Here is a 12,404-nt window from a genome sequence, read left to right as displayed (position 1 = left end):
TAGAGACAGTCCCTACCCAACAGTGGGCTCACAGTCTAAAAGGGGGAGACAGAGAACAAAACCAAACATAGTAACAAAATAAAATAAATAGAATAGATATGTACAAGTAAAATAAATAGAGTAATAAATATGTACAAACATATAAACAAATATACAGGTGCTGTGGGGAAGGGAAGGAGGCAAGATGGGGGGGGATGGAGAGGGGGACTAAGCTCCCTTGGGCTTAGTACAGTGCTCTGCACATCCTAAGTGCTCAACTGATAGCCCTGACTGCAAAGTAAAATGCCAGCCAGGTGCACGCTCCCAGCCCAAGCCTCTCCTACACATTCCTCCATGAGAAACCCAGAAGATGGGAAAAATCTGAAAACAAATAGGGGAACTGCAATAAAAGCATGAAAGGTGGAGGAGGGATTGTGTCTACCAGTCATTATACTGTTCATTTCCAAACACTTTAGAGTGTTCCGCACACGGTAAGCACTCAATAAATACTCCTGATTGATTGGCGACAGTTTTAGACAAAATCGGCCCAGTGCACCGGCACAGTTATTCTCCAGGAGACGTTTTTTGGGTCTCTCTCTCTCTCTCTCTCTGGGCATACTCTGTGCAGTGAGATAAACTGACCGTGGTATTTATCAAGCGCTTACTGTGAGGGCTAGGGAGAAAACAGGACAACAGTTGGCAAACCCATTCCCGCCCCACAGCATGCTCTGTGCAGTACCTGCCCTTGAAGAGTTTACCATCACCATTCAAGGCGGAAGACAGACATCTAAAGACTCACAACTGGATAATATAAATTGACCACTACTATCATAATTTAAATGTCACCATAAAATGAATAATAAAAAGACAGCGAATGGAGGTGGAGTTGCTGAATAATGCTTGAACAACCTGAAAAGGCAAAGAAGTGCATATTATGGGGAGGGACGCTGTGACGAAAGAGGAAATCATGGAAGTTGCACATTGAAGCAGAGAGAAGATTAAATAATTTAAATAATTCACTCCTTTCAAGTTAGGAAGAGATTTATGGAGGAGAAGGGGTTGCAGATGGGCACAGTAAGGGTTAGTGAGGTTAGGGCAGCGTCTGATCACAGAGGATGTTGAAGTTGGAAACTCTAAGACCCTGGTTGGGGGCACTTCTAGGCTACTCAGCCCTGAGAAGATTGGCGACTGCTGAGCTGGAACCTGTGTTTCTGGCCACAGAAAATCTTTAAGAATTAATGCTGCATATGGGACTTGGATAACGGGTTTGGAATGGCCTCAGAATTTTCTTCCTGCGAGGCACAGACCTAGAATGTGACTCTCAAATGCAATTCACTATTGCCCTTCCATCTAAAGAAAGGTAACTGATGCAAATAATAAAACCAAAGGAAAACATCTTAACAAATGAGGCTTTTAAAAATAAAGAAAATGAACCTGTGATCCCACAACATTCTTTCCCTCCAACTGTACGTTGGAATAAGGGAGATTCACCCTTCAGAGAACAACCCCCTTTAAAGAGTTACAAGGTTGTCTTTCCGTAACTTGGTTAAACTTTTTCTATTTTGTCTAAAAAATTGCGAATCTTCTAGCCCTGGAATCAAATATGAAATTCTCCCAGCATTAAACAATGGTGGTTGGCCTCACCGAGCATCCTGGTACATGAGGTTTTCTCTTTCACTTTCTGCTATGTTTTGTGGCTCCCTGGCTTCCAAAAATCAATGAAGATGGTCATATTCTCCAAATAGAATTATTCCCTGTTATGCCTGATAATAATAATAATGTCATTTATTAAGCACTTACTATGTGCAAAGCACTGTTCTAAGCACTGGGGAGTTTACAAGGTGATCAGGTTGTCCCACGGGGGGCTCACAGTCTTAATCCCCATTTTCCAGATGAGGTAACTGAGGCCCAGAGAAGTTAAGTGACTTGCCCAAAGTCACACAGCTGACAAGTGGCGGAGCCGGGATTTGAACCCATGACCTCTGACTCCAAAGCCCGGGCTCTTTCCACTGAGCAGTGCTGCTTCCCTGATGTTTAGGTGACTCTATGTCCCCTAATATTGGAAACCTCCCCCAAATGCCCCTCCTCTCACCACTTCCCCCGTTACAGACCCATGTGAAGGCCAATGACGGAAAATTCCTAAAAATCTGTTACTGCTCCCAGTCCCTATATGGTCATTCATAAAGGCCTCCACCCTGAGATTCATTCATTTAGGGCCTCATCAGAGAGATAAGCTTGTTATTCAGACACTGGGCTAATGGTCCTTTGAGAGTCTGAGTGTAAATATTCTCCCAGCTCTTTCTCCTGCAGGACACAAAAGAGTTCCTGAGGCCACAGTTTCACAGGCAGCAGGGAGACTTCTCTTGGAATGGCTCTTGATTTCACTCCATCCCTGCCCCAAAACACTTCCACGTTCTTTCAATCAATCAATCAATCGTATTTATTGAGCACTATGTGCAGAGCACTGTACTAAGCGCTTGGGAAGTCCAAGTTGGCAACATATAGAGACGGTCCCTACCCAACAGTGGGCTCACAGTCTAGAAGGGGGAGACAGAGAACAAAACCAAACAAACAAAATAAAATAAATAGAATAGATATGTACAAGTAAAATAGAGTAATAAATATGTACAAACATATATACAGCAGGCTCTGAACAGATTCTCAGTTTTAAAGGACACAGATTAGACAGATAGACTATCCCTGGAACCATTTACATGGTAGTAACAACTCCACCCATTGCAAATTTTAAATTCTCGCCACTGGTACCACCATCCCTTAAATTTGCATTTCAGGCAAGTTCATGCTCACTAGGCTGTCGTGCCAAAGACAGATTCCCGGTTGCTCATCCAAATCACGGGTGAGTGCAAACTATCTTTCTTGCCAGAATAAACTCCCTGAGGACAGGGATGGTGCCACCTTCCTACCCTGTACTTTCGCAGTTGCTTAGCACAGTGCTCTGCACACAGCAGGCACTCAAAAATATGACATACCGACAGGTCCTTCCTGCTAGGCTCTCTCTTGCTAAGAGCCCCTACCGACACTGGACTCATATTCTAAGAGGGAGGGAGGAAGAACAGGTATCACCCCTATTTTACAGATGAGGAAGGTGAGGCTCAGAGAAGTTAAGTTAAGCAGGGTGGCCTACTGGAAAGAGCACTGGTTTGGGAGTCAAAGGCTCTGGGTTCTAATCCTGATCCCGTCACTTTCCTGCTGTGTGACTTTAGGCAAAGCACAGCTTCTCTGTGCCTCAGTTCTCTCATCTGCAAAATAATAATAATAATAATAATAATGGCATTTGTTAAGTGCTTACTATGTGCAAAGCACTGGGGATTCAATACCTGTTCTCCTTCCTAGAGTGTGAACCTCCTGTGGGACCTGATTATCATCATCAATCGTATTTATTGAGCGCTTACTGTGTGCAGAGCACTGTACTAAGTGCTTGGGAAGTACATATCGGCAACATATAGAGACAGTCCCTACCCAACAGTGGGCTCACAGTCTAAAAGGGGGAGACAAAACCAAACATACTAACAAAATAAAATAAATAGAATAGATATGTACAAGTAACGATTATCTTGCCCAAGATCACAGGGAACACCATGCACTTTCCAAACGGCCACCCTGCCTCTTCCCCCATGTGTCTCCTACTTAGATGCAACCTTGCAGATTTCTGTGAGGGGCTCTTGCTTATGGTTAACAAAACAGAACATCTTGTCTAAAAGGAAATACTTGGCTTACCCAGCATCGAATAGCTCTCCTAAAACAAGTCTGAGCTGAGAGAAGCGTAAAAGGAGCAGAGGCATAAGGACCGCATTTTCCCTCCCCCAAAGGCTGGGTTTTAAAGCTCGTGGAAAAAAGCGCTTGGCGAAACTGAATCTGGGGCTTTGCTAAATTCAAAGTGGGAAGAGCCAAACCCCAAACCCACCAGGCTCCCATGAAATCCTGAGATGGGAACACCAGGAGATGGCTCCATCCCCAAGGCTCCGGGCCCCTGGGCCCCACTGCCTGCATCCTCCAAAGGGCCCCACGGCCACCGCTACTCACAGAGGTTGGTCTGTGGCACCCTCCCTCCCACCCTCCCCCTCCACACCCTCGCCTCTCCAATCTTCCTGCCACACTGCCGTGGCATTGCAATGCCGATAAGATTTTTCTGAGGTGATATTTTTCCCTGGCTGCCTGGTGCCAATCAGTGCCTCCCTCTCACCCAACATGGGACAGAGGTCCCAAATGCTCCCCTCTCGGGTCAGATCTGATTTCCCTGTGGGTAGCCCAGCACTTAGACCAGTGCTCTGCACAGTGTGACTGCTTTAAAATAATAATAATAATGTTGGTAAAAGTATGCCGGCATACGCCAGCCATTGGCACCTACCCCTGAGTGGGATGTTTGCGTCAATCGATCAATCAATCGTATTTATTGAGCGCTTACTGTGTGCAGAGCACTGTACTAAGCAGTGTCCTGGGGAGAGATTCCTCAGTCAGTCAATGACATTTTTTGAGCACCTACTAAAAACCCTATGAAATGTGTGGGAAAGTACAATAGGAAAAAAAGGGCTGGTCCTAGGAATCCAGAGGCCTGGGTTCTAATCCTGCTTCCACTATGTACCTGCTGTATGACCCCAGATGAGTCACTTCACTGAGCTTTAGTTTCTTTACCTGTAAAATGGGGATTAAATATCTGTTCTCCCTCCTTAGTCTGTAAGCTCCATGTGAGACAGGGACTGTGCCCAACCTGATGATCTTATATCTTCCCCAGAGCTTAGTATAGTGCTTGGGCAAAAGTCAGCCCTTAACAAATACAACTATCATTATTAATCCTCAGTCCCTGTCCCCAAAGAGCTTACACTCTCAGGGGAGACGGGTGCTCAAAAAGGACCATTATTATGTGCTTCCTCAGCAATGTTTAACACACGTTACTATAGCATTTGAATTCTGAATTTCTATTTGAGAGTAGGAGGGTAGGGAAGGCAACCTGAGGCACTGAGCTGTTGAATTTTAAGCAGGTGTCATTTTTACCCTTGGTACTTTGGTTACATTTTCCATAGTAGTATTTCTGTTTTCTGATGGGAAATGGGTCCAAGTAAATTGACTCTAACTGGGAGGCTCCATCTAACAAATGGGGGCTGGAAGCTTGTGGGAGGAGAGTCTGTGAGGTTTGGCCAAGGACGGGCACCTGGCTCGAGTGGGGGCAAGGGGGAATGTGAGGGAGAAAAGGACAATTTTTCCCCAGCCCCACCCCGCGCTGCTCTGACCCAGTGCTCCCTGGGCCTGTTTCTCTTCTCACCCATCCTTCTGCTGTTCAAGATGACTGACAGTTGGTCAAAAACTTCTGACATATGTACAAGAGTCTGTGCTACCCAAATCGATCGCCAAGCTGTGTCAGCTTAGTGGGTGGATGGTAGGCCATGCAGGACCATGAGAAGTCAATTGTTCCAGCTTCCTGGCCACAGGCTGGTGAAAAACCAGGTCACCCAGGATAAATGATTGTGTGCCCTTCCCTTCCCAAGCCCTCTCCAATAGATAAGCACCCATGGGAAACATGCCTAGCGCATTCCACGCACAGACTTCGTCAGCCGGGTCCTGCTGCTCTAAGTCTCTTTTGTTTCTCAGAGAGGAAATAATAAAATCCAAGGCCTCGGAGATGATTTTGGTGCTTTGGTTTCCGAGCTTTTATAACTATATAAATCTGGTTAACCGAAGTGGTGGCAGTTCCAGGGTCAAAACCCTGAACCACTGCTACCACCTCCTTGAATCCACAGCTCCCACCCTGTGCCTATAAAACACCATCTGTCTGCTGGAGGGAGAGAGGACCTGTCGTTTCCTCGTGCTGCCTAGTCGACCGTTCAGTTTGGCAACCTCTTGGCCCCACAGGTGACTGGAGAGGTAGACTGTAAGGCACAACTCAATGAAAAAGAGATGGTGACATCAGGAAACCCATCTCACTGGAGCCCAGAGGAGGGGACAGGAGGCTCCAAGGATGACAGGATGGTGATCTTTTTTTAAAAAAAAAAATGGTAGTAAGCACTTACTGTGAGCCAGCCACTGTACTAAGCACAGAATAATCAGATACAAGAGACAAAAGATAATCAGGTTGGACTCAGTCCATGTCTCACATAGGGCTCATGCTCTTAATCCTCATTTTACAGATGAGGTAACTGAGGCACAGAGAAGTTAAGTGACTTGCCCGAGGTCACAGAGCAGACAAGTGGTGGAGCAGGGATTAGAACTCAGGTCCTCTAACTTCCAGTCCCGTGCCCTTTCCACTAGGTCACCCTGTTTCTTGTAACTGGATCCAAAGCCTCCAGGACAGATGTCCATTCTAGGGGGAGAGAGTCTTCTGGGCATGGGATTCCATGGTATCTTCTGCAAACCTAATTATCAACAAGGTGAAATCACCCTAACATAAATAGGTTTAAGTGAAGAGCATTATTTTAATAGGCTATTTTGTCCTAACATGAACAGCTGGTTCCACAAATACTTGGGCTATAATAATAATAATAATGATGGCATTTCTTGAGCACTTACTATGTGCAAAGCACTGTTCTAAGCGCTGGGGGGGATTCAAGGTGATCAGGTTGTCCCACGTGGGACTCACAGTCTTCACCCCCATTTTACAGATGAGGTAACTGAGGCTCAGAGAAGTTAAGTGACTTGCCCAGTGTCACACAGGAGACATGTGGCGGAGCCAGGATTGGAACCCATGACCTCTGACTCCGAAGCCCGTGCTCTTTCCACTGAGCCACACTGCTTCTCAAATGTAGAAGGGCATTCTCAAAGGGCTATCTGAAATGTAGAAAAAATCAGAGAAGAGAGAGCTCCGGGAAAAGGCATCCCCCCTCGACTGTGCTTTGTGAGTGAAACTGGTAACTTCCACCTACCGGCAAGAGAAAACAAGGAACTCGTCTATTGTCACAGCTAAACACCCCGCTACCGCCTGAAGTGCCGAGAGACCACACCTCGGTCACCCTGATCTGAGCAACAGGAAGCCAGTTAGCTGAACTAATTGGGCCCAGGTCCCTGAAAATCTAGATAATTGCACAAAACTGAGTGTCACTACCTGACCAAGCGACAACTCAGATTCCGTGGCTCAGTGGAAAGAGCAGGGGCTTGGGAGTCAGAGGCCATGGGTTCAAATCCCGACTCCGCCACTTGTTGGCTGTGTGACTTTGGGCAAGTCACTTCACTTCTCTGTGCCTCAGTTACCTCATCTGTAAAATGGGGATTAAGATTGTGAGCCCCACATGGGACAACCTGATCACCTTGCATCCCCCCAGCGCTTAGAACAGTGCTTTGCATATAGTAAGCACTTAAATACCATCATCATAACTGATCCAAATAGTCTGTGGCGGTGATCTGCACTGGCCTCGGCTCAGAAAGTCCAAGTCGGTGTTCACGGAAACAGCTTACCACTGTATCTGCTATTGTTATTCCAGTAACTGTGTGTGTGGACCCGCGAACAGGAATAAAGTTAAGAGGAAGTAGACAGCAAAAATCATCTCTGGTAGTAAACATTAGGAACACTGGGGCCCTTCCGTCCCCGACAAAATGTCAAGGTTTAGCACCCATTTCCTGTTCGTGCTCTAATGATTGGGCCTTCAGGAGATGTTAGCGGCAAAATGTGCATCTGTGTTAAAAGTCAAGCGAGGCCTTTGCTCTAAGAAGAGGACAGGACTACCCTGACTTTTCCTGGGGAGCCCTATGCAACGAGGGACTTTTAGACTCTCAGACTTTTAGACTTTTAGTCCCTTTTAGACTGTGAGCCCCTATTAGACTGTGAACCCCTATTAGACTGTGAGCCCACTGCTGGGTAGGGACTGTCTCGATATGTTGCCAACTTATACTTCCCAAGCGCTTAGTACAGTGCTCTGCACACAGTAAGTGCTCAATAAATATGATTGATTGATTGATTGATTGAGGGAAGAGTTAACAGGGGCCCGGCCTCTGACTGTGGCTCTCTGGGGGCAGGGACCTGACCCTCCAGTGAGCCTGGCACAGGACTCTGCCCGCTGGGATGGTGATGATGGTGGTGAAGCAGTCTTCTGCGGGAACAACAGTGAGGCTTTGTCCTAACATTTCAGGGCCCAGAATGGCGTGGGGAGGAATTGCTGACAGCGCTCGTGGCTTGCACGGTGCCACGTGGGGCGAGTAGCCTCTTCCCGGTGCGTACATTCATTCATTCATTCAATCGTTCATTCATTCAATTTATTGAGCTCTTACTGTGTTCAGAGAACTATACTAAGTGCGTGGGAAAATAGGAAACAACAGAGTTGGTATACAGCATCCCTGCCCAACAAGACCTTCCAGTCTTCAGTGGGAGATAGATATTAAAATAGATTAGGGGGAGGAGAAATAGTAGCGTAAGAATATTTACATAAATCCTGCAGGGCTGAGGTGTGTATCAAAGTACCTCATGGGTACACGCCCAAGTGCATAATCTTTTTTATGGTATTTGTTAAACACTTACTGCGAGCCAGACACTGTACTAAGCACTGGGGTAGATACAGACTAATCAGGTTGGACATAATCCCTATCCCACACAGGGCTCACAACCTTAATCCTCATTTTACAGATGAGGTAACTGAGGCACAGAGAAGTTAAGTGACTTGCCCAAGGTCACTCAGCAGACAGGTGGCAGAGACAGATTGAATCCAGGTCCATCTGACTCCCGTGCCTAAGCTCCATCCACTAGACCACACTGCTTCTCCAGCAGAGTTGATGCAGAAGGGAGGGCGGATAGGGGGATTAAAAGGCTTAGTCTGGAAAGGCCTCTTGGAAAGGGATGTGATTTTAGCGGGGTTCCTTCATTCGTTCATTCAGTTGTATTTATTGAGCGCTTACTGTGTGCAGAGCACTGTACTAAGGGTTTTGAAGGTAGGGAGAGTGGTGGACTCTTGGATATGAAATGGCAGGGAGTTCCAGGCCCAAGGGAAGATGTGGACAAGGGGTCAGTCACAGGATAGAGGAGATCGAGGTACAGAGAATAGGTTGGTGTAAGAGGAGCAGAGTATGCAGGGTGGGTTGTGGCAGGAGATCAGCGAAGTTAGGTAGGAGGGAGAGAGCTGATCGAGTGCCTTAAAGCCGATGGTAAGGAGCTCCTGTTTGACGTGGAGGTGGGTGGGCAACCACTGGAGTTGAAACAGCTCCAGCAGGGCCTAGTGGGAAGAGCACAGGACTAGAAATCAGCAGATCAAAATTCTTATCCTGGCTCTGCCACTTGTTGTGTGACTTCGGACAAATCATTTAACACCGCTGTGCCTCAATTTCCTAGTCTCCAAAATAGGGATTAAATACCTCTCCCTTAGACAGTGAGTGCTGTGTGGGGCAGGGACTGTGTCTGATCTGATTATCCTGCATCTATCCCAGTACAGGGCACAGTGCTTGGAACATAGTAAGTGATTTAAAAATACCACAATTATTATCATTATTATTTTTGGAAAGAGCATGGGACTGGGACTCAGGACACCTGGGTTCTAGTCCCTGCTCAGCTACTGGCTTGCTGAGTAACCTTAGACAAGTCACTGAATTTCTCTGTGCCCCAGTTTTCCTCACCTACAGAATGGGAATAAGATCCTTGTTCTCCTTACTTCTTAGATTGTGAGCCCCACATAGGGGTAGGGTTTTTTCAGTCTGATTACCACAGCTGTATCCACAGCATAGCACAATCCTTGGCAGTTGGCCCATAAACTATTAATAAACACCACATAATAATAATATTTTAAATGCATCTTTCCAGAATTATATTTTTTTCCATGAGCTAAGTGTGAACCATCAAAACCTGAATTATATTGTACACACACATACATATATATGCAATGAACCTATTTATACCACAAACACATGCACACAAAACACAATTCTCTCCTTCTTAGGTACAGGTTGGTGTGAGCTTTCCATATGCCTGAAATCTGTGGCATGGGCAGCCACACTTCATTGCAATTTTCCCTTCCAGCAATGCCTACGCCTGGCTAGAAGGGAGAATTGTCAGCACAACCTGACATCACCTTGGTTTCCTGCACTGAAGGGGTTCAATTCTCATCACTGTCTCCCTCAGGAAGGAATGGAAATGTCTCTCAAGAGAACAGCTAGCCCACATTGCTTTCTCTCTCTCTTTCTCTCTCTCTCTGGAAGGAGGGAAAAATCAGACACAATAAGGGTGTAGGGGAAATAAACTGCCATCTCATGTTTACATAGAGAAGATCACCACATAGCACAAACTGTTTAAATGACCAAATCTCTCTCATTCTCACAACACTCCCAGGAGTTTGGCAGAGGGTGATAGGGTTGCCATTTTCAGAATGAGCAGCTACAGAGAGGTTAAGTGACTTGCCTTTCTTTATGGTATTTGTTAAGCACTTACTAAATGTGTCAAGCACTATTCCAAGTGCAGGGGTAAATACAATATAATCAGGCCGGCTACAGCCCCTGTCCCACCTGGGGCTCACAGTCAAGTAGAAGGGTGAGCAGGTCCTGAATCTCCATTTTGCAGTTGAAGAAACTGAGGCGCAGAGAAGTTAAGTGACTTGCCCAGGGTCACACAACAGGCAAGTAGTGAAGCTGGGACTAAAACCCAGGTTCTCTGGCTCCTAGGCCCAGGCTTTATAAAGTAGGCCATGCTGCTTAACACAGCCAGTGAGTGGCAGAGGTTGGACAAAGCCCTAGGCCTCCTGATTGACTTGTTTTCCCAAACTTGTGCTCTACCAGTCCACTCCTGCAGTCATCCATGTCTTTAATCAGTCTGGATGCAGAGGGCCACTACTGTGGGCTGGGCACCAAATGAAGCACTTGGGAGAATACATTAGCAATAAAAGACATGGTCTCTGCTGTCATGTAGCCTACACTCCAATGTGGGAGGCAGGTAGGCACAAATCATTTACAAAGAATTTGGCAGGGGGCAAAGGAGAAACCAGATACACTTGGTACAGAGCTACATAAAAATGAAAGCCGTGAGGACCAGAACTGGAAAGTCAGCAAACTTTCCACTGATCTACTGACATCAAAAATATCAAATACACATTCTACACTTTTTGAGGAGAGAGGAGAGGAGTAGGTTCAACGGACAAGGATCATGGCTGGATATTAATGAGGAAGTCAGAGAAAATTCTGTAAGAAACGGGTGCTGGATCTCAGTTGCGGTTTGAAGCCCAGCTGAGCAATGGCCCATTTAAAGAGTCCTACACACTCCAACGCTAAGAAACCTAAGGAATTCAAAATGGATCCATGAACAGAGCCAACCGGATGGTGCCAATACTGAAAGTCCCTGGCCACGAGTTGCCAAAAGCAGAGCCACCGCTGACAAATACTCAACAGCAAATGCTCAAGCATCATCAGCACATCAACTCGCTTTGTGTTTAGTCATCAATCGCTCAATCATGGACCAAACCAATTATTGATGTGAGGAAAAAAAAAAAAGAGTCAGAGTGATACAGCCGTCTTCACTAGAGGCAGATGAGAAGGAAAGGGCAGGATGGTACAACCACCTCTATTGGAGCAAACCAGAAGGGTTAGGATGGTACAACCATCTCCATCGGACCAGATGAAGTTGAACCAATCTGAGAAGCCAGGGATAGAGCTATGCTTTTGGTCGATCAATGGTGTTGACTGAGTGCTGTGTGCAGAGCACTGTACTGAACGCTTGGGAGAGTACAATACGAGAGTTGGGAAACACATTCCCTGCCCACAACAAGCTTACTTTCTAGAACATTCGCAGGCTTTTGGTAGCCCCACTCTACCCAATACACACCAAGGGAGAGATTTCTCTTTTTCTCTCAAACTGGTCCCACATTCATGGTCAAGTCTCTTTCCTGAACTTGATTTACATGAAAACCAAAGAGAAAGAGACCCCGTGGTCTCCCTACCTGGACCCGTTGACCTGGTTGGGGTTACATTCCATCTTGATGGTGACTCTGGCCGAGGGTTGGGATAGCCAGTCCTGCTGAGGGACCCGGGGACTCATCTTGGATGTCTGTCCATATTCACTGGAGGAGGATGCGGTCATCTCCGCCTTAGTGAGGTGGGGGGTTCCGTAGGCACACTCAAACAGCGACTGGTCTTCGCTCACTACCGATAGTGCTTCCTGAAAGCAGAGAAGACGGTTGGGCTCAGAAACTCGCCCAGACAACTAGGGCCACAGGCTGGTTGGGGGAAAAGGACGGCGCAGGTGGAAATGACAGTAATGAGGTGGGGGGAGGGGGCCGAGGATGGGGGAACACTGGGGGCAGTTGGGAAGGCCAGACACCCCCTTGCTGACCAGGAAGCAACAGATGTGGGCTCTATGATGTGCATTATACAAGGTACACGGTGGTATTGGTGTCATCGGGATGGAAATCCACAGAAGAGTACGTTTCAGAGGTGACCCCTGACCCTTCTCTCTTTTGCCAGTGTGGGCAGACATTCCTGCCTAAGGCAGGAGGGCAGGGGACAGAGGCAGC

At 46.7% G+C, this 12,404-nt stretch overlaps 1 protein-coding gene across 7 annotated transcripts in view; it reads right to left on the bottom strand.

The window, feature by feature from the left end:
* ERG (ETS transcription factor ERG) overlaps window positions 1-12,404 on the bottom strand; it is a 203,427-nt gene that overhangs the window by 35,691 nt on the left and 155,332 nt on the right. For all 7 annotated transcript variants that reach the window (XM_038760545.1, XM_038760538.1, XM_038760542.1 and 4 more), the window contains one exon: window positions 11,832-12,049. In XM_038760545.1, the coding sequence (XP_038616473.1) occupies window positions 11,832-12,049 (218 nt within the window). The remainder of the gene's footprint in view (window positions 1-11,831; window positions 12,050-12,404) is intronic.

Source organism: Tachyglossus aculeatus, chromosome 18 (assembly GCF_015852505.1).
Source record: "Tachyglossus aculeatus isolate mTacAcu1 chromosome 18, mTacAcu1.pri, whole genome shotgun sequence".
In the NCBI taxonomy this organism is placed as follows: Eukaryota; Metazoa; Chordata; class Mammalia; order Monotremata; family Tachyglossidae; genus Tachyglossus; species Tachyglossus aculeatus.
This window is presented reverse-complemented; position numbering and strand designations above follow the sequence as displayed.